Below are 20,133 nucleotides of genomic sequence, written 5' to 3' on the forward strand. Positions count from 1 at the left end.
CGTATGAACTCATCCAGTGTCACGGCTATCACCGAGCCGATTACTTCTTTGAAGAGAATGATAGGTTCATGGTATACGAGGAACAGTTAAAGGCCGGTCTTCGGTTCCCTCTAGATGACTTCTACAAGGAGGTCTTGAAATTTCACCGAGTATGTATTGCTCAAGTTCACCCCAACTCATGGCAGATCTTAGTAGCTTTCCGAGGCCTATGCCGAGCTAAGGGAATCAGACCTACGGCTAAGGTGTTCGCCGAACTGCACAGGCTAACTCGCCGAAAGGACGATGAGCACTGGTTCTTTCAGGCGAAGCCTCATTGCGGGCTCTTCACCGATCTGCCCTCCTCCCTTAAAAATTGGAAGAACCGCTTCTTCATTCTGAGGAGCAAAAATCCGACCTGCTTTGAGGACTTCCCTCAGAATCGTGGCACCAGGGGCCCTTGCTTCCGAAGCGCATTACCCTGAACCAGGAGGAAAGCTTAATAGTGATGGATCTGAAGAGTCAGGCTGCCACTCAAAAGTATTCCTATTTAAATGCGGTGACTGCTGAGCTGCACCATTGGACGATTCAGTTGATCACCGGCCAAGATCGCGAACTTCCGCTCTCTGACCTCGGCATTGGTATTTTCTATATCTCAGATCTCAGGACCTTAGCGATCTCACTGACCTCTTCTTTGTGCAGGTATGGCGGGTGGTGAGGGTTCTAGGAAGCGAAAGAAGGAAAGAGAGATCTCCTGGAAAATAAAGGAGATGAAGCGTTCGGAAATGCTTCGAACACCCGGTCATGAACCTGGGGAGATACAAAGAGACCCGCCTCAACCTTCGGGTCCGCCGACCGCAGAAGCTGTCCGATCTCCTCCTCGATCGGAAGAGCAGCCTCCACCTCTTCCAATTGTTCCAAGCACAGAAAGGGGTCCTTCTCAATCTTCTGTGAGGGCCTCTTCTCGTGGCGCTCAAATACTGATCGACTCCCTGAAGAATAATCGGACTGTTCGGGAGAACCCCGGTTTTGCCAAAGTCTTGGGGTCTACCATCTGCTTTCGGGAGGATCGGGACAGACTGTCCCCGAGCAACCTTGACGATATCTTGACCCGATCCATGAGCCTGAACGTGGAGTGTCTGGTGAACTAGACCATAGTTCGGGAAAAGGCTCATCGCCTGGGTAAGGAGGTCGAGAAGAAAAATCAGGAAGTAGCTTCCCTCCGATCCCAACTCTCATCCGCTCAGGATTATATATCTCAAGTTGAGGGGCGGGCGAAGTTCCATGAAGACAAGCTGGCCGAACAGAATCATATTCTGGCTGAAAAGGATCATGCTCTCAGGGAAGTCCAGGCGCTTCGGGCTAACGAAGCTTCTCAGGTCGCTCAACTTATCGAGGAGCTTAAGGCAAAAGACGAAGAAATGGTGACAGGGATAGCTGGTGCCTATGTGAATGCTCACAAGGACCTCTTGGCCGAACTCCAGAAGCGTTACCCTGAAGAGGACTTCTCTTGGATGGCCGACCTGGCTCCTGGGGGCGAGGGTGAGGATAGTGAAGAGGAGGGAGAGGAAGAGCAAAATGTAGATCAGGCTGGGGGTGATCCCCCAACTGAATAACTTGTACAAATTTTACAATGAAATGAAATAGAATGCCTTTTTGTTTAACGAATGGTTGTGATCGGAAAATTTCTAGACCCTTGTTTGTCTGAGTATATTGAAATAACTGGAGGCGATTATTATCCTAAGTGTGAGAGATCGGAAAACACAGTATGAATGAGATTGGTAAGGAACCAAAGTTAAATAGAACTCAATCGAAAATTTGGCTTGAACATTTAAGATCGAGATCATCATTGAGCCGGAATGAAACCTTTGATTATTCCTAAGGGAGATCAGCAATAAAACTGGTAAGAAAAGATCAAGTGTCAGTTCATTTTGTTTGTCAACAGAGATCATGAATATACTTGGTAGTGGGAGATTCGACAATGGGTTTGAGAGATCGATGAGTGATTTAATAGACTGGTAAGGCTTTAACCGATGTGAGGACTTAGCATTGATTTAATCCTTTGTGAGGAGAGATCGGAAATGTAATTATCTAACAAAGAGAGATCGGAAATGTAGTTAGCTGTCAAAGGAGACTAAGTACTGGGGATCGGTTTCAAAGTCTTATTAATTTTGGGGATCGGCCAAAATATGGTGTCTACAGTTCCCAAACTTCTTCAAAAGATCAACTAACTCAAACACTTCAAAAATTATATCATCAAATTCAAATTATATTAACATCATTTTAAATCCATCCATAATAAAGATAAAATTATTGAAAAGATAAAGTTTACCATAAACATTATAATTTATACAAAAAGTAAAAAGTTTGGTACAAAATGGTTTACTTAATTACAATAACTATTTCTAATGTACATGCCAATAATTTACAACCTTTTCAAGGTTTGATGGAAAAGAAACTTTACAAAATGTCTGATATGATTTGAAACAGATGTAATTACAGTGGCCCCTCTGCTGATGGCAGCTCTCTGCTACCTGTGTGTAGGAAAATCCAACTCGCTAAGCTTAAACTTAGTGATGCTAAACTCATCCATAAAAAAAAAATATGCAAGCATGAAACTAATATGCAGATTGAAACAACAATTTCTATAATGTTAACAGCCATACATATTCATGAACAAGATGCAAAGAGATAAAGAAAACATATCATATGACAAATATTAAAGAAAACATATCATATGACAAATATTAAAGAAAACATATCATATGACAAATATTAATCAATTTACATCATATTACTTATGTCTCAACCCCTATAAACTCTTAGCAGGATCGCTTAGTTAGATAAGGAAAAACTACAACTGTAGGGCACAAAATGCCAAAATTGTAGAGCTCAAAAGCCAAGAACTGTAGGGCACTATATGCCAATATCATGTATTCTGTGGTTGTAGTATTGCTAAGTCATATGGCATGCCACACCTTATATTAACCTACGACCTCTACCGAAGTTTACTAGGGCTAAGAATACATATTATATTCTTTTACAATTATCAAGTTCATATACTTATTTCATATGCTCATATTTACCATACATAGCCAAAATTTCACTTAATTCATTTCAAACAAAGTTTATTTCACAATTTGATGAGAAATACTCAAACAAACCTACATGAGAAGTGTGTAGCTTAAAATCACTTTCTGCAGAAAATTAGCCACGTGAACAGTAACATTTAAAATTCCATCAAAATTCATAGAGATAGAATTTTAATGCCAAATTTTACAGAAATTAACTTTCATATGTCTATTTTGATTTTCAATTAGAATCATGACAAAATATATTTTAGAACTCAAGATATAAGTAAAAGTATACAAGCTATCTAGAAATCTGTTTTAGTATGTATAGCAACAGAAAAGTATGAATTCCAATAGGAAAACAGCGAAATTAATTCCTGGCCATAACTACAAAGTTTTAAATCTCTCTTTAAGATTTCCAAAGCCGCAAGAATTACCCTATTTAGAGTTTTCTATCTCAAGTTATGAATTTTTAAAATCAGGTCTCCTGTTGCTGGAATCTGCCAGACTAGTTTCAAAATTGAGCAATTAAATGTTTTGGCTTCAAACTCTATTCTATCATCAAAATTAAGGCTAACACTGAACTACAAAGTTTTCGAACACTCTTCAAAGTTTCATTTGCCACAAGAATCAACTCATTTTGACTTCCCTAGCTCAATTAATGAATTTTTGAAAGTGGCTGTCCAGCAGCCTCACCCAATTTCAATCCCTCAAACCCTAATTTCATCTAATTAGCAAATAACAAGAAATCACATATATAAACATGGTAATAAGGATGAGTTTAAGCACTAACCTCTAGTAGAATCACTTAATTTCACTTCTCTTCAACTATTCCACTCAAAACCCTAGAAGGAGATGTCTACCTTCAACTTCTTCAAAAACTAGTTTTCTTCTTCTTCCTAAGGCTTGAATTGATGATGTTTAAGGTAGAAATCAGCTAGGTTAATCTTCTTAGTCTTCTTCTTCTTCAATTTGAGAGAGTTTGGCTATGGAGGGATGAAAGAAAAATGAGAGAGGAGGGTTTCAATTGGGGCAGCAGAATGGTGAGGTAGATAAGGCCAAATTTTCATTTATCCAATGGTTAAAATAAGTTTTTGTTCAATAGTCCTAATCCCCCTTATACATTCTACCCCAAAACTTTTTTATTTACTTCAATTTAGTCCTTATTTCTTTTAATTTACCCCTCAACTTTTTAATGTCATCTTCAAGTGCCTTCTTTCTTAAAAAAAAATGTACATATTACTCTTTATAGATAACTTTCATGTTAAAGTTTCAATGTCAATATGATAACTCTTGCAACATAAATAGATAAAATTTTAGGTTAGAATTGAGAATGTTGCATATTTACAATATTTTTTTTAAATATTTCAAATTTTTTAATTTTTAATTTACATTATATATATATATATATATATATTAATAAATAATAAAAATTCATTCAATCATTAATCTAACTTTTTACTTATACTATTATATTCTTTTGTAATAATTAATTAATAAATATAAAAATACGAATAAAAGAATTCATGAAATAAACAAATTATTTTATAATTTTTAATTTACAATAAATAATAATTGACATATTAAAATTTTAATCTTATCATAAATCTTATTTCAAAAACATACTTATATAGATAAAAATCCTAACTCATAAACAATTTCATTAATAGTAAATGATAACATGTAATTTAAAAGCTGAATATTATTTTTTTTTCAAATTTTATAATTGTAGCTAATTTTTTAACAATTTTCGTATGGTTTTAAAAGTTTTCTTTTTAACCTATAGTTAAAATGTGATATAGTTTTGATTGCTGATTTCTCTTACAGTCATAATTTTGACAGTCAATTTATTTCAATTTTTACTATTCACTTAAAAAATAAATATTTAAAATCAAGCTATAATTCTCAAAAATTAAAAAAATTGACTATAATAATAAGAAGTTCAAAAGAAAATTTAAAAGTTGGGAAGAAGGAAATATCAGGATTTTAAAAAATACTCTTTATTATTTTTATTATTACAAAAGTACAAAAAATGTTTGTAGTTCTAAAACTCTTATTGCAATAAAATAAAGTCAATCAATAAAACACGTATTTTTTGCTTTACAATCTCTATTTTAAATGCATTATAAAAATTTTATTAAAAAAATTGAAACTATTTTGAAAATAACTTTTATTAAATAATAAATTTTAATTTATAAAATCAAAATATTCATATTCCCTTATCATATTTATGATATTTTATCACTAAAGTAATGTATATTAAAAATTTTATTTCATGTGTTTTATTTATAATATTTCAATTGACTAAAATAATATAACTTATTAATTTTATTTTTTTTATAACTTTTTGAATAAACTTTAATTAGAAGTAAAATACAATCATACTAATGAATAATTAAATTTAATTGACTATTGAAAGTAACATGATAATATTATATTATATAAAAAAAATTTTAAATCATGAGTTTATATAACAAGTAAATCAATGTGCAATGTATGTTAAAGTAAAAACTAGTATATTTGAAAAAACAAATTTCTTAATAGCAGTTTTGATAATAATGCCAAGCAGTCTTTAAGAGATAATCTTGATATAGATCCTATTGACACTAATAGTTATTTGGTTCAATTGGTGAACCATATTATTAGGATAAATGGCCTAATAAAAAATTAGTTTGACAGATTAGGAGTTTGTTTTTTGACAAGGAAAAATAAAGGATTTTTTTTTCTTAAATCTGATCCACTATAGATTAGAGACACTCAATATAAGATAGGATTCACCTATTAAGCGTCTGTTTGGCATTGTTATTGAAACTACTGTTAAGAAAATCACTTTTTTAAATATATTAGTTAAAGAATATTAAAGTATAATTTAAAATTAAATTTAATAAGTTTTAATCATAAAAATACTAAAATAACAAAATAACTTTTTTCAAATTATTTTTTTTAAATAGTATCTAAATGGTGCTTTTATTGAGAAAAGTAGTTAGGGTCCTCCAAACTCAATGTTAAATAAGTACTAAATATATAAATTCTATTTATTTATGTCTTGAATCATAATAGACTGAGTTTAGGCAATAATTTTCTTAAAAAAGCATCAAGGTTTGCTCAGCCTAACATCAAGGTTTGCTCAGCCTAACCATAATAGGGTGTTCCTTGACTCGCATTGAGAAAAGGAAGAATTCGTATTGCTCTGACTTTGTAATCTGCATATTCAATTAGCTACTATGGAGAAAACTAGCAACTTCTGAATTATTGCTGAATATTTTCAAGTAATTAGAGATTAAATGTTGAGTCATATGAAGGACGAATTCTTTTCAAACAGACAAGTTTGTAAGGATGAGAAGGAATATATATATATATATATACATATATATATATATATATATATATGTGTGTGTGTGTGTGATTAAAATTTGAATTTATTATTATATTATGTATTATTTATTTTTAAATTTAATTTGATAACACAAATCAATCAAGATAACTTGGCCTTGTAAACAAATCAAATAGAACAGCTTGATTTACTACCCGAGTGGTTGTACGCGTTGCTGACAAAGAGAGACATATATCATCTTTAGCAAAGAGGCTAGAGATTCAAATCAGTATCATCTACGGCATCTCGGAAAGTGATGGAAGCATCTTCAGCCATGGGGTTTCTCCGCATTGCTCCCTTTAAAATATCAATGCTTTGTCGGTCTTTTGTTACCTGACCTTGCTCTGTTTTAGCATTATAAGTTTTTGTGCTAGTCAATCTTCGACAGATGCTAAGAGCACTTCGCCCATCAAACGTTAAGTCTAAAGCACAAGCCCCTTTTAACAGGAGAAACACAATGATTGTTGGTTCTCTTTGCATTGCTGCAATGTGAAGAGGTGTGTAACCTTGTGAATTTCTACGGTTGACATCAGCAAGACCAAGGTCAAGCAACTTGTACACAACCTTGCTGTCACAGTATGCAACAGCATAATGAAGAGAATTGGCATCATCCAGTGTTACATTAGATTCCCGCAAGAGAAGTTTTACCAGGTCAATATCGCCCGAGTCCAATGCCTCGTGTATTTTCCTAATAGCCTTTTCATGCAAGGGTTCCACAGCCTAAGACACCTGTTCATCATCAGAGATGGGCTCTTTACGACTAAGTTCAATTCTTTTTGAAAGCTCATAGGGAAGCTCCGTCTTTATTGAGATGTTATCAAGATCTGACCTTGCTATTCTATCCACACATTGATTTACAAGTTCATCTGACTGACAATGGAAGGCAGTCAAAAGTATTGGGATTACATCTTCCACATCAGCCTTATCAACAAAGTTAACAAGGCGTCTCTGCAAACATATGGAATATCAAATTACAACAGTATATATAATATGGAATCTAGTCAAAGTCTCACAAGCACAACAGAAATATTGAACAGCAGTTATAAATTCATTTCGTAAACTAGCACCAAACCAGAATCAAAAAATTAACCATCATGCATTGCAAATACACCATTCACAATTCTTATATCAGTACAGAATTAAACATTATAAGCAAGGAACTGACCTGGAAATGTACAACCAGCTCAGGTAAATTGAATATGAATGAGGCATACATCAAATCCACTGTAAAATCAATTGCAGGTCCACAGGCATTATGAGCACATTCATTATCAACACAAGTTGATACCTCCAACGGAGGAGGATGCATTTCTCCATTATACAAGTAGCTCAAGAAAAACCGGAATGCTTCATATCCAACCTTTCCAAAAGGTAACAGATCACTCAATAAATACTTTGGTTTCCCATCATTTTCCAAATAACCCTTTTCTTGCTCAAAAATTTCATGGAAAAAACTACTCTTTTCAGCTAGAAAACCCCGATTAATGCTAACAGGGATTCCCTCAACAATAATTTCAGCAGCATTACAATCGATCAAGGGCTGCTCCAAATTGGAGCTAAGCCGAGGTAAACTAATCAACTTAAGACCAGGACTCACCTCAGATACTGAGGGGGAGGATATGTTTCGGCTGATCAAATGATCTGATTGATAAGAAAATGCAGTGGATGTGTTCTGATTACGCCTGGCTTCAGAGCCTGAGAAGGTGGATATGTTTTGGCTGGTCAAACGATTTGATGCATAAGGAAATGCAGGCGATGGGTTCTGACTAGGCCTGGCTTCAGAGACTGAGAGAGAGGATATGTTTGGGCTGATCAAACGATTTGATGCATAAGAAAATGCAGTGGATGAGTTCTGACTAGACCTGGCTTCAAAGCCTGAGAAGGTGGTCAAACGATTTGATGCATGAGAAGATGAAATGGACATGCTTTGACTAATTGATTTATTAAATCCATAAGAAGATGAAATGGACATGCTTTGACTAATTGAGTCATCAAATTCATAAGAAGATGAAATAAAGCTAGAAGATGAAGAAAGGTTCACAGGTTGTGATGGATTATAAGGAAAATAAAAAACATCATCCATTGATCTAGAAAACCCGAAAAGAAAAAACACCAGAAAACTTAAATGATGAAACCAGATGTCTCCAAGATATACCTACAACAGAAGTAAAACTGAAACAAGAAGCACCACCACAACTATAAGAGAGCCTTCCGTTTTAGTGTTTCTAAGGAAGACAAAGTGAGAGGACAGGGACAGCAAGAGTCTAAGTGGGTAAAGACTAAAGATGAATTCATGTGCAAGTTCCGGTGTTTCCTGGACACTTCAATTTTTTGCTTTCAAAGAAGATCCGCAGAAATTTTCCGGAGGTTTCCTTCACACTTCTTTATTGACCTGAAGGTTTTGTGGAGCTGTAAAGCAAAAAATAAAGAAATTAAACACACCCCGAGAATACTTATTCGGAAGCAGCACCACAACTATAAGAGAGCCTTCCGTTTTAGTGTTTCCAAGGAAGACAAAGTGAGAGGACAGGGACAGCAAGAGTCTAAGTGGGTAAAGACTACAGATGAATTCATGTGCAAGTTCCGGTGTTTCCTGGAAACTTCAATTTTTTGCTTTCAAAGAAGATCCGCAGAAATTTTCCGGAGGTTTCCTTCACACTTCTTTATTGACCTGAAGGTTTTGTGGGGCTGTAAAGCAAAAAATAAAGAAATTAAACACACCCCGAGAATACTTATTCGGAAAAAGGTCCAATTGGCCCCTTAACTTTGAGCAAGTAAGTTTGGGTCCAAATAAGTCTAAATCTTTTATTTTAAGGCCAGAATAATCCTTCTCTTGTCTGAAGTCCAGTGCTTGAAAGAAATGCGCCACAAGAAACAAAATCTCCTCAGGCTTCCCATTTCGGAAATAACCCGACATTATAGAATTTCAAGAAACAAGAGTCTTTGTCAGGAATTTTATCAAACAACTTGTTTGCATCTCCTATTTGACTCACGATATTTCAATCAGCACTGGAGTTGAATCTGTTTGAGTCAATAATCCAGTATTTGATGGCTTTAACAGCACAGAACTAGAGAGGAATCAAACTTCCTTGTTGACCCATTTCTTTGTCTCTCCCAACTCTAAACCATGGCGTCGACGGAGAATTAGTAAATGCTGTAGAGAAGAAGAAGAAGAAAGCATTCTTGCGTTGATCTAGTTGTTGGGTTTGTTATTAGTTGCTGGGTTTGTTATTCATATTCTTAGTTTATGGATTTGTAATTCATGTTCTTGAACACCCCGCTTGAATTCAAAATGATAGAATCATTTGCAGATAAATTTTCATGTGTGGTATGCTCAAATTTAAATCATATATTTGAGTTAAACTTCATAAAATCAGGTTTGGAATAAATGCAGAATTAAAGATTTATTTTCCAAGATACTATGTAAATTTTTTTTAATTATATTTTAATTAAAATAATAAGCAATTTTTAATATTTAAAATAGAAAAATAATATTTTATTATAATTTATAAGGATTTTATTATGATAGAATTAATTTAAACTTACAGAAATAGGGATTAATTTGACCCAAAAATTAGAAAAGAGTTCCTTTGTATTTCTCTAAAAAATTGAGGGGCATATTCGAACTTATTTCCACTGTGAGATGGAGGAAATTTAGCTTTGAGTCCATATACTATAAGGAGAGAGGGAAAACTCATAACTCAGAGAGTGTTTGGTGTGAGATTAATAAGAGATAATTATTGTTCTTGTAACTTTTAATCACTCATTAATATTATTTGAATAATTAAAAAAAACTAAGTTAATTTTTAACTTTATTAATATTTATGCCTTCTTGAAGGAGTGTTAAATGTTAACCTTGGGGTCTAGATTAATATTTGTTAACATAGTATAAGAGTAAAAAATTAAAGATTAAATGTTACTCTTTTAAGTTTTAACTTTTAAGAAAAGTAATTATTAACTTCGTACATTTAACTCTTTAAAAAGACATAATTATTAATGAAGTTTAAAGTTAATTTAGTTTGTTTAAGTTTTTAAATAATATTAATAAAGAGTTAAAAATTATAAGAGTAAAAATTACCCCTTATTAACTTCATATCAAACGCTAATTTTTTAACTTTCTACCAATCACATTTTTAAGATAAATTATTATTTACCTCTTTAAGTTTTATTGTATTAATATTTTGGTTTTTTTTTATCTTAGAAATTAGATTACTTAGTTTTTGCAATTATTTCGGTTAATAATCAAATAAAATGTTTTATTAATGAAAGCTTTTTGTAATAATTTGATGAGAGAAAAGATATTATAGTTCTTAAATTACCCTCTCTCTCTTTCAATGTTTCTTTCTCCACCTTCTTGTTTCTCTCCTTCTCTCACCTATTACTATCTCTCTCTCTCTTTGTCTCTCTCCTCCCCCCTCCCCCCAAACATTTCTCTCCCTTTCTCTCATTGTTTCTTTTTCTCTCCCTATTTCTTTCTTTACTTCTATGTTTCTATACTTCTTGGATGTTTTTCTCTCTCTCTCCTCATCTCTCACCATGTTTCCTTCTATCCCCCATTGGTTTCTCTCTCTCTACCTCCTTATCTCTCTCCCCGTCCCTCCCTCATCCAAATTATACAAATCAAGAAATAAAAATAATATTTAGATGCACATTCATCCAAATCATTCAAATCATCATTATTAATCATACAAATCAAAGGAAACAAATTTTAGTGCAAAATAATTACAAGCAGTTATAGAGGCTAATTTTAGCATAAAATAAATTCTTCAGCGAAATTTCAAAAGAAATTTAGTCAAAATTGGATAATTTAGTTCAACTCGATCTTTCATCTAATGAATTCAATGGATCGATCTCCGATGATACCATGTCTCTACCTAATACCTCAAACCTCTCTTTCAATCATTTTAACATATCAATTCTTTGTTTAGTTCAATGTTTAGTGCCCAAGTTATCGATTAATCAAATCAACCAAACGAATTAATATGAATTTAATAATAGTGCTTATGCCATGGAAAGAAAGCTCCATCAAATATTATATATATAAAAAAAAAATCCTATTAATGGGAGAAAGAAACTCTCTTAATAATGAGAGAGTAGGATTTTAATATCGAGGAGAAAAACTCATTCTTTTTTAATGAGCACTAATTTGAAGAGATAAATTTATATATATTTTAAACATAAACAAAATTAAAAAGAAATAGAAAACAACAAAAGAACACAATTTGGGGGTATCATTGGTGAAAAACACCCCAATATCTATCCAAAAAGAAGATCTAAAGGAAGAATAAGAGGGGGAAAAAAAACGGATGAAGAAAGATGGAGTTTATAGAGGAAGGCAAAGCCCCACTCTTTCTAGTTAAAACAAAAAGGTAGTTATCAAATATGACTATTTACTTTTATGAATATTTTTATAAAAATTATTAAATTTAAATATATTTTATAAAATTAATCAGACTTTAATTTAATTTCATAAAAATTATCGTGAACGAAAATTAAAAATTTTTAAATTAACCTATTGATTCATCAATTATTTTACAAATAAAATTATCTAACCATAGTTATTGGTGGATAAGAAATAGAGAAAGGGAAGGAATTTAATAACAATGAGATAGTTAGATACGTTTTATGCATCTTAATTTTTTTTAAATAAATTCTAACAAAATAAGGTTATTTTATTTATAAATTAATTAATAAATCAATAAATTAATATGAAATTTTTTATTTATAAATTAATTAATAAATCAATAAATTAATATGAAATTTTTTAACTTTCAGTTACAGTAATTTTTATGAGAAAAAATTAAAATTTAATAATTTTTATGAAAAATATTTTCTATAAGCAAATTAATTTTCTTAAAAACAAAATGTCATATTTCATTTTTCCTCAGCCTTAGGTAGTTTTCTTCGCGTAAAACTATATTTTTTCTATTGGAAATTGACGTTAGGAAAGGAATGGTATTCTCAAGAGTGCGTCTCAATTCCTTTATTTTTCGCTTTGGAGCTCCACAAAACATTCAGGTCAATAATGATATGCGAAGAAAACATCCGGAAATTTTCTGCAGATCATCTTTGAAAGCGAAAAATTGAAATTTCGGGCAACACAGTTAGAAAGTGCACATGAATTCATCTTTACTCACTTAAGACTCTTGCTGTCCCTGTCTTCCCTTTCTCTCATCCTTGGAATCACTAAAACAAAAGATACTTCTACTTTCTTGTTACGGTTTTATTTCTGCTGTGGGTATATCTTGGAAATATCTGATTTCATCATTTAAAGTTTTCCGGTGTTTTTTCTTTCTGGGTTTTCTAGATGAATGGCTTATTTTTATTTTGCTTATGAGCCATCAGCACCAGTGAATTTTACTTCATCATCTTCTAGGTTTACTTCATCTTCCTTTGAATTTGGTTACTCAATTAGTCAAAGCATATCCACCTCCTCAGACTCTAAGGCATGGCCTAGTCGATCCATATCCACTGCGGTAAGCCGAAACATATCCTCCCCCTCGGTCTGTGAGGTGAGTCTTAGTCTTGAGGAGATTAGTTTACCTCAGTTTATGTCCAATTTGGAGCAGGTCCTGATCGATAACAGTTTGGATTATCATGATGCTGAAATTCTTGTTGAGGGAATCCCTGTTGGCACTAATCGGGGTTTTCTAGACGAAAGGAACAGTTTTTTCAATGAATTTTTTAAGCAAGAAAAGGGGTGTTTGGAAAAGGATCGGAAACCAAATTATCTATTGAGTGATTTGTTACCTTTTGGAAAGGTTGGATATGAAGCCTTCCTGGTCTTCTTGAGCTACTTGTATATTGGAAAACTCTATCCACCTCTGTTGGAGGTATCAACTTGTGTTGATAATCAATGTGCTCATGATGCTTGTGGACCTGCAATTGATTTTGCAGTGGATTTGATGTATGCCTCATCCATATTCAATGTACCAGAGTTGGTTGTATTTTTCCAGGTCAGTTCCTTGCTTGTAATGTTTAATTCTATACTGGTATAAGAATTTAATGGTGTGTTCGCAATGCATGATGGTTAATTAATTAATTTATTCCTGTTGCAGCAACAAGACTTTTAAGGACTGAAATTTTCTACCCTCTGAGTCCTAATTTTGTTAATTCATTATGGTATGTTCTTTCCTCATGGAGGCTTCATTAGATGAATCTGAGAACAACAATGATTTGGTTTAGGGTCCTTGATTATATTCATGTGTTGAGCTGCCTTTGACTAGATTCCATATTAAGTTGTTGTAATTTGATATCCTATATGTTTGCAGAGACGCCTTGCTAACTTTGTTAATATGGCTTATGTGCAGGATGTAAGCCCAATATTTCTGGCTGCCGTCCAATGTCTATCAGTTGAACTTGAATATAAGTGTGTAGATAGAATATGAAGGTCAGATAACATGGCAATGGAGAAGGCACCTCCTAATGTTCTTCCAGAGAGAACTGAACTTAGTCCTAAAGAGCCTATGCATGACGATAAACAGATCTCTGATGCTGTTAGGAGAATACGTAAGGCATTAGACTTGGATGATGTTGATCTGGTACGACTTTTCCTCATTGAATCTGATGTAACATCAGTCAATGCCAATTCTCTTCATCATGTTCTTGCATACAGTGACTGCAAGGTTGTGTCCGAGGTGCTTGACCTTGGCCTTATTGATGTCAACCTTAGAAATTCACAAGGTTACACAACTCTTCACATTGCAGCAATCCGAAGAGAACCATCAATTATTGTGTCTCTCCTGGGAAAAGGGGCTTGTGTTTCAGACTTAACATTGGATGGGCGAAGTGCTCTTAACATCTGCCAAAGATTGACTAGGACAAAAGATTATCATGCTAAAATAGATCTGAGTCAGGAAACAAATAAAGACCGACTATGCATTGATATTTTAGAGGGTGCGATGAGGAGAAACCTCTTGGCTGGAGATGCTTTCACTTCCCAAGATGCTGTAGATGATACTTTTGATTTGAATCTGTAACCCTTTTTAAAGATGATATACGTCTCTCTTTGTTATTTGCAATGGATTCTACTTTTCATTCCTAACTTGTTTGGTATGGAGCAAGTAGACTTGGGAAGTGTTTTGTTTACTTGTTGGATGTAAACTGATTGGTGATAGACATCCATTGCCTCCTCAATTCTTCCAGCACTACCCAGGATATCTACCAAACAAGCATAATGCTGTAAACATGGTGAGACCCCAAAATCTACTCCCATTTTATCAAACAATTTCATCCCATCTTCTGTAAGCCCAGCATGGCTGTAACCTGATAACAATGCAATGAAGGTAACCTCATCTGGTCTCAAGCCAGATGAAACCATTTCATCAAACAATTCCCTTGCTTATCTCATGCGCCCATTGATTGCGTATCCAGTCAACAAAGCATTCCAAGTTGCCAAGTCCTTGCTACTCATTCCATTAAACAGTCTCCTGCCATAATCAAACATTCCACATTTAACTTACATGTCAATAAGTGCATTTAACACTAGGACATCTGGTCTTTTTGCTGTTTTAACTATTTGTGCATGCAACTCTTTTCCACTACGAAGAGTTGTCAATCGTGCGCAAATTGGCAAAATTGTTGTAATGGTAACCCAATTAAATCCCGTTCCCTCACTCTGCATTTTTCTAAACACATCCAGTGCCTCAAACAATTGATCTTGCTTAGCAAAACCTCCGATCAAAGAATTCCAGGAAACAACATTCCTTTGAGGCATTTCATCAAACATCTTCAACACTTCACCAGAACACCCACATTGAGCATACAAGCTTAAGAGAGCGTTATTCACCACCGGATCAGGCTCTTCACTAGACTTTATCACCTGACCATGAACCCCTCTACCAAGCCTCGAATCTTTCCAATTGACACGCGCCTTCAAAGCCACAGAAAAAGAGAAATTACCCGGTTGCATATTATGCCACAACATGTCAATGTAAACAAGCAAAGCCTCTCTAAAACGCTAATTTTTGGAATACCCAATTGCCATTGCCACCCAAACCGACTCGGGCGCCCCATGATTCTCAAGGCCATCTTCAAAAATATGGCGTGCCACTTCGAGACGGCCACAGATGGAGAAAAGGGTAATGAGCTTGCTCTTTAAAGTGGGATTTTGAATAAGGTTGTGACCTTCTTGGCATTCAGAGAGGACTTGCAGATAGATTCTTTGTCCATAGTCTAATGATTTATGGGAGATACAAGCATGTAGAAGGAAGGCATACGTCTCAGGATCCGTGAACTTTGACGATGAAGATTCGATCAGACGAATTGCCTCGTCGAGTTTGCCTGATTTGGAGAGGGATTTGAGGGTTTGATTGAGGAGAGGCTTTTGTGGTTTGGACGATCTGGGGCCTGAGATGACCGTTGCTTCGATTGGGCGAGCTGTGCTGCTTAAAATGGAAATGGCGGGAATCATTATCAGAACGTGCACGGGGCACCGTTAGTAGCTGGACTCGAGCTATTCGTACCAAATAGTCACAAGAGCGAGAACAAATAGGTGAAAAGTCTAAATTAATTCTCAATTTATAATTTTTTTTAATATTAAAATTTAAAATTTTTAATTTTAGAAATAATTTTAATGTTATTAAATAAAATAAATCGGTTTAGTTTTGTATTTTTTATTAATAATTAATATTTTAAATATTTTAAATTTAATATTTCTTAAATACTTAAATTCTATTAATTTAAAATATATTATCAAACCGTTTAATACTGGGTAAGTGCAATGTCGTTTGGGCTAGCAGGAAAGCTCAAATGCAATAATAACCAAAAAATATTGATGACAATTTTTTTTTATAATCTTTAAATAAATATTATTTAATTATTTAAAAATTTTATAAATTATAAAAAAATTATTTATTTATTTATTTATTCGGGCTTTTATGCCACCAAAACTAATTTATTTGCGTGTCTATCATTTTTATGAAAAATGGTAAACGTTTTCTAAAGAAAATTTTGCTGTGTGAACCCCAAAACTATTCCTAACTATTCTATTGAGTATTTGTTTAGCATTAAGGATTTGAGACTACAACTGTTGTTAAGGAAAAAAAGTATCATTCTAAATATTACTATAAAAGTAATTTGAAAAAGATTTTTTTTCTACGTTCTAACAATTAAAACTTATCAAATTTAATTTTAAATTATTTTTTTAATACTCACTAATTAATATATTTAAAAAAGTAATTTTTTCAATAACAGTTTTAATAATAATGTCAAATAAATCTTAAGAGAGAATCTCGAGATGAATCCTATTGATACTAAATATTATTTGGTTCATTTGGTGAATCATATTATTAGGGTAAATGACCTACTACTAGGATAGTTTGACATGTTAGGAGTTTATTTTTCGATAGAATTTTTTTTTTATTTAAACTTGATTCACTATAAATTTGAGATACTAAATGTAAGGTGAAACTTACCTATTAAATATATAAATTTCACATATTTTGTATCTTGATTCCTAATAAATAAAATTTAATTGGATAATGAAAATCAAACAACATAACTTGGTCTTATAAACAAATCAAATAGAACAGCTTGGTTTACAACCCGAGTAGTAGTACACTTTGCTAACAAAGATAGACATACGTCATCTTTAGCAAACAGGCTAGAGATTCAAATCAAAAGTATCATCTGCAGCATCTTGGGAAGTGATGGGGTTTCTCGGCATTTCTCTCTCTAAAATATCAATGCATAGTCGGTCTTTATTTGTTACCTGACCCTGCTCTGTTTCAGCATTATAATTTTTTATGCTAGTCAATCTTCGACAGATGCTAAGAGCACTTCGCCCATCAAATGTTAAGTCTGAAGCACTAGCCCCTTTTAATAGGAGAGACACAATAATTAATGGTTCTCTTCGCATTGCTGCAATGTGAAGAGGTGTGTAGCCTTGTGAATTTCTATGGTTGACATCAGCATAACCAAGGTGAAGCAACTCCCATACAAACTTGCTGTCACAGTATGCAACAGCATAATGAAGAGAATTGGCATCATCCAGTGTTACATTAGATTCATGCAAGAGAAGATATACTAGTTCAATATCATCCCAGTCTAATGCCTGTTGTATTTTCCTAATAGCCTTTTTATGCACGGGTTCCACAGCCTCAGACACCTGTTCATCATCAGACATAGGCTTTTCACGACTATGTTCAATTGTCTTTGAAAGCTCATAGGGAAGCTCCTTCTCTATTGAGATGCTATCAAGATCTGACCTTGCTATTCTACCTACACATTGATTTACAAGATCATCTGATTGACAATGGAAGGCAGCCAAAAGTATTGGGATTACATCCTCCACATAAGCCTTATCAACAAAGTTAACAAGGCGTCCCTGCAAACATATAGAATATCAAATTACAACAATATATATAATATGGAATCTAGTCAAAGTCTCGTAAGCACAACAGAAATATTGAACAGCAGTTATAATTTCAGTTCGAAAACTAGCACCAAACCAGAAGCAAATAAATTAACCAGCATGCATTGCAAATACACCATTAAAGTCTTTTATCAGTGCAGAATTTGAAGGGACTGACCTGGAAATCTACAACTAGCTCTGGTAAATTGAATATGGATGAGGCATACATCAAATCCACTGTCAAATCAATTGCAGGTCTGCAGGCTTCATGAGCACATTCTTCATCAACACAAGTTGATACCTCCAACGGTGGAGGATGGAGTTCTCCAGTATACAAGTAACTCAAGAAAAACTGGAATGCTTCATATCCAACCTTTCCAAAAGGTAACAGATCACTCAATAGATAACTTGGTCTCCCATATTTCTTAAAAATTTCACGGAAAAAACTGTTATTTTCAGCTAGAAAACCACCATTAATGCTAACAGGGATTCCGTCAACAACAATTTCAGCAGCATTATAATTGATCAAGGGCTGCTCCAAATTGGAGCTAAGCCGAGGTAAACTAATCAACTCAAGACTAGGACTCACCTCAGAGACTGAGGGGCAGGATATGTTTTGGCTGATCAAACGATCTGATGCATAAGAAAATGCAGTGGATGTGTTCTGACTACGCCCGGCTTCAGAGCCTGAGAAGGAGGGTATGTTTTGGCTGGTCAAACGATTTGATGCGTAAGAAGATGAAATGGACATGCTTTGACTAATTGAGTCATTAAGTTCATAAGAAGATGAAGTAAAGCTAGAAGATGAAGAAAAGTTCACAGGTTGTGATGGATCATGAGGAAAATAAAAAACATCATCCATTGATCTAGAAAACCCGGAAAGAAAAAACACTAGAAAACTTAAATGATGAAACCAGATCTCTCCAAGATATACCCACAGCAGAAGTAAAACTGAAACAAGAAGCACCACCACAACTACGAGAGAGCCTTCCGTTTTAGTGTTTCCAAGGAAGACAAACAGAGAGGACAGGGACAACAAGAGTCTAAGTGGGTAAAGACTAAAGATGAATTCATGTGCAAGTTCCGACGGTGTTACCTGGAAACCTCAATTTTTTGCCTTGAAAGAAGATCTGCTGAAATTTTCCGGAGGTTTCCTTCACACTTCTTTATTGACCTGAAGGTTTTGTGGAGCTGTAAAGCAAAAAATAAAGAAATTAAACACACCCCGAGAATACTTATTCGGAAAAAGGTCCAATTGGCCCCTTAACTTTGAGGCAAGTAAGTTTGGGTCCAGATAAGTCTAAAACTTTTATTTTAAGGCCAGAACAATCCTTCTCTTGTCTGAAGTCCAGTGCTTGAAAGAAATGCGCATAGGAAATAATTGAAAAAGACAAAGCGAAGAAATCTCCAATACCCTGCATTTTGTCCTTAGAAGACACAACTACAGCTGCATTTCATGCGTAGAACCTCACACAAGGCCCAAACCTTTATTTTCTGCTACAGCTACGGCTTCATTTCATGCGCTAGGATGCAATCATTTGATTTCACTTTATGCAAGTCTTGGCAATAAAGATGACATGATGAGGTTATGGGGTCCTCCAAAAGCCAAGTGTAAGAAGCAAGTCAACAGAGATTATATAACCATGCTGGGTTCTCTAGTCAAGCTTGGGGAGCTTGAAGAAGTTGAGAAATTGCTACGAGAGTGAGAATCAACTTGCTAGTATTATGATTTCAGAGTTCCGCATATCCTCCTTATTTATTATTGTCAGAAGGGATTAATTGAAAAGGCTGAAGCGATGCTTCAAGATATAGTGAAAAAACAGAAGACTGCAACTCCAAATAGATTGGTCTATTATTGGAGCAGGATATATAGATAAGCAGAATATGGAAAAAGCTTTTCAATGCATTAAGGAAACACTAACTCTACAGGGAGAAAATAAAGGGTAAAGGCCCAAACGTAAACTGATTTCTAGCATATTGAAACTATAACTTAAAATTTAAGGGACATTGTAGAGAAGATGCATGCAGATAAAGGACATCAAAGCTTTTTGCCATAACTTGGAGAAAATTCCCAGAGCCACCTATCTCTTGTTCTTGCCCGTTACAAACTTGCCCCCATACTACAGCTTTTCTTTCTTTATTTCTTTTTCAAGAAGTCTCAAAGGAGAGGAGGCACACTATACACTCACCGAAAGGCAGATGAAAAAGGTTAAATTCCTCTTCGTTCCAAACAGAATTCCACAAGAGCATTACTAGAAAATTTAAAAAATAAAGGGCACTGATGCTTTGGGACAATTAGACCGCCGTTGTTCAGAGATCGCTGCAAAGAATTTCTTTTTCCTTGGGAAATGCCTTTTTAA

The 20,133-nt window shown here is 34.0% G+C and overlaps 1 protein-coding gene and 3 pseudogenes across 2 annotated transcripts; 1 reads left to right on the top strand and 3 right to left on the bottom strand.

Moving 5' to 3' along the window:
• Positions 1-6,450: 6,450 nt before the first annotated feature.
• On the bottom strand, positions 6,451-9,122 carry LOC110661981 (BTB/POZ domain and ankyrin repeat-containing protein NPR1-like; annotated as a pseudogene).
• Positions 9,123-12,370: 3,248 nt separating this feature from the next.
• LOC110662026 (BTB/POZ domain and ankyrin repeat-containing protein NPR1-like) lies at positions 12,371-14,399 on the top strand (annotated as a pseudogene).
• Positions 14,400-14,431: 32 nt separating this feature from the next.
• Positions 14,432-15,927, bottom strand: LOC110662027 (pentatricopeptide repeat-containing protein At3g14330-like; annotated as a pseudogene).
• Positions 15,928-16,908: 981 nt separating this feature from the next.
• LOC110661982 (BTB/POZ domain and ankyrin repeat-containing protein NPR1-like) lies at positions 16,909-19,266 on the bottom strand. Of its 2 annotated transcripts, XM_058139898.1 has the most exons (3): positions 18,363-19,266; positions 17,952-18,146; positions 16,909-17,746 (listed from the first exon to the last, which is right to left on the bottom strand). In XM_058139898.1, the coding sequence occupies exons 1-3, from the start codon at positions 18,633-18,635 to the stop codon at positions 17,024-17,026; spliced, it is 1,191 nt and encodes a 396-aa protein (XP_057995881.1). In that variant the 5' UTR covers positions 18,636-19,266; the 3' UTR covers positions 16,909-17,023. The 2 variants fall into 2 exon arrangements, with proteins under 2 accessions (XP_057995881.1, XP_057995880.1); XM_058139897.1 differs by having other exon boundaries at positions 17,952-19,262.
• Positions 19,267-20,133: the final 867 nt, after the last annotated feature.

This window comes from Hevea brasiliensis, chromosome 17 (genome assembly GCF_030052815.1).
Source record: "Hevea brasiliensis isolate MT/VB/25A 57/8 chromosome 17, ASM3005281v1, whole genome shotgun sequence".
Taxonomy (NCBI): Eukaryota; Viridiplantae; Streptophyta; class Magnoliopsida; order Malpighiales; family Euphorbiaceae; genus Hevea; species Hevea brasiliensis.

Bases quoted from the DNA above. Each gene is read 5' to 3' on its own strand.
- LOC110661982 (XM_058139897.1), bottom strand. From the start codon at position 18,635: ATGGATGATGTTTTTTATTTTCCTCATGATCCATCACAACCTGTGAAC. The intron at 17,747-17,951 runs GTCAGTCCCTTC...ATATGTTTGCAG, and splicing joins AGCTAGTTGTAGATTTCCAG to GGACGCCTTGTTAACTTTGT.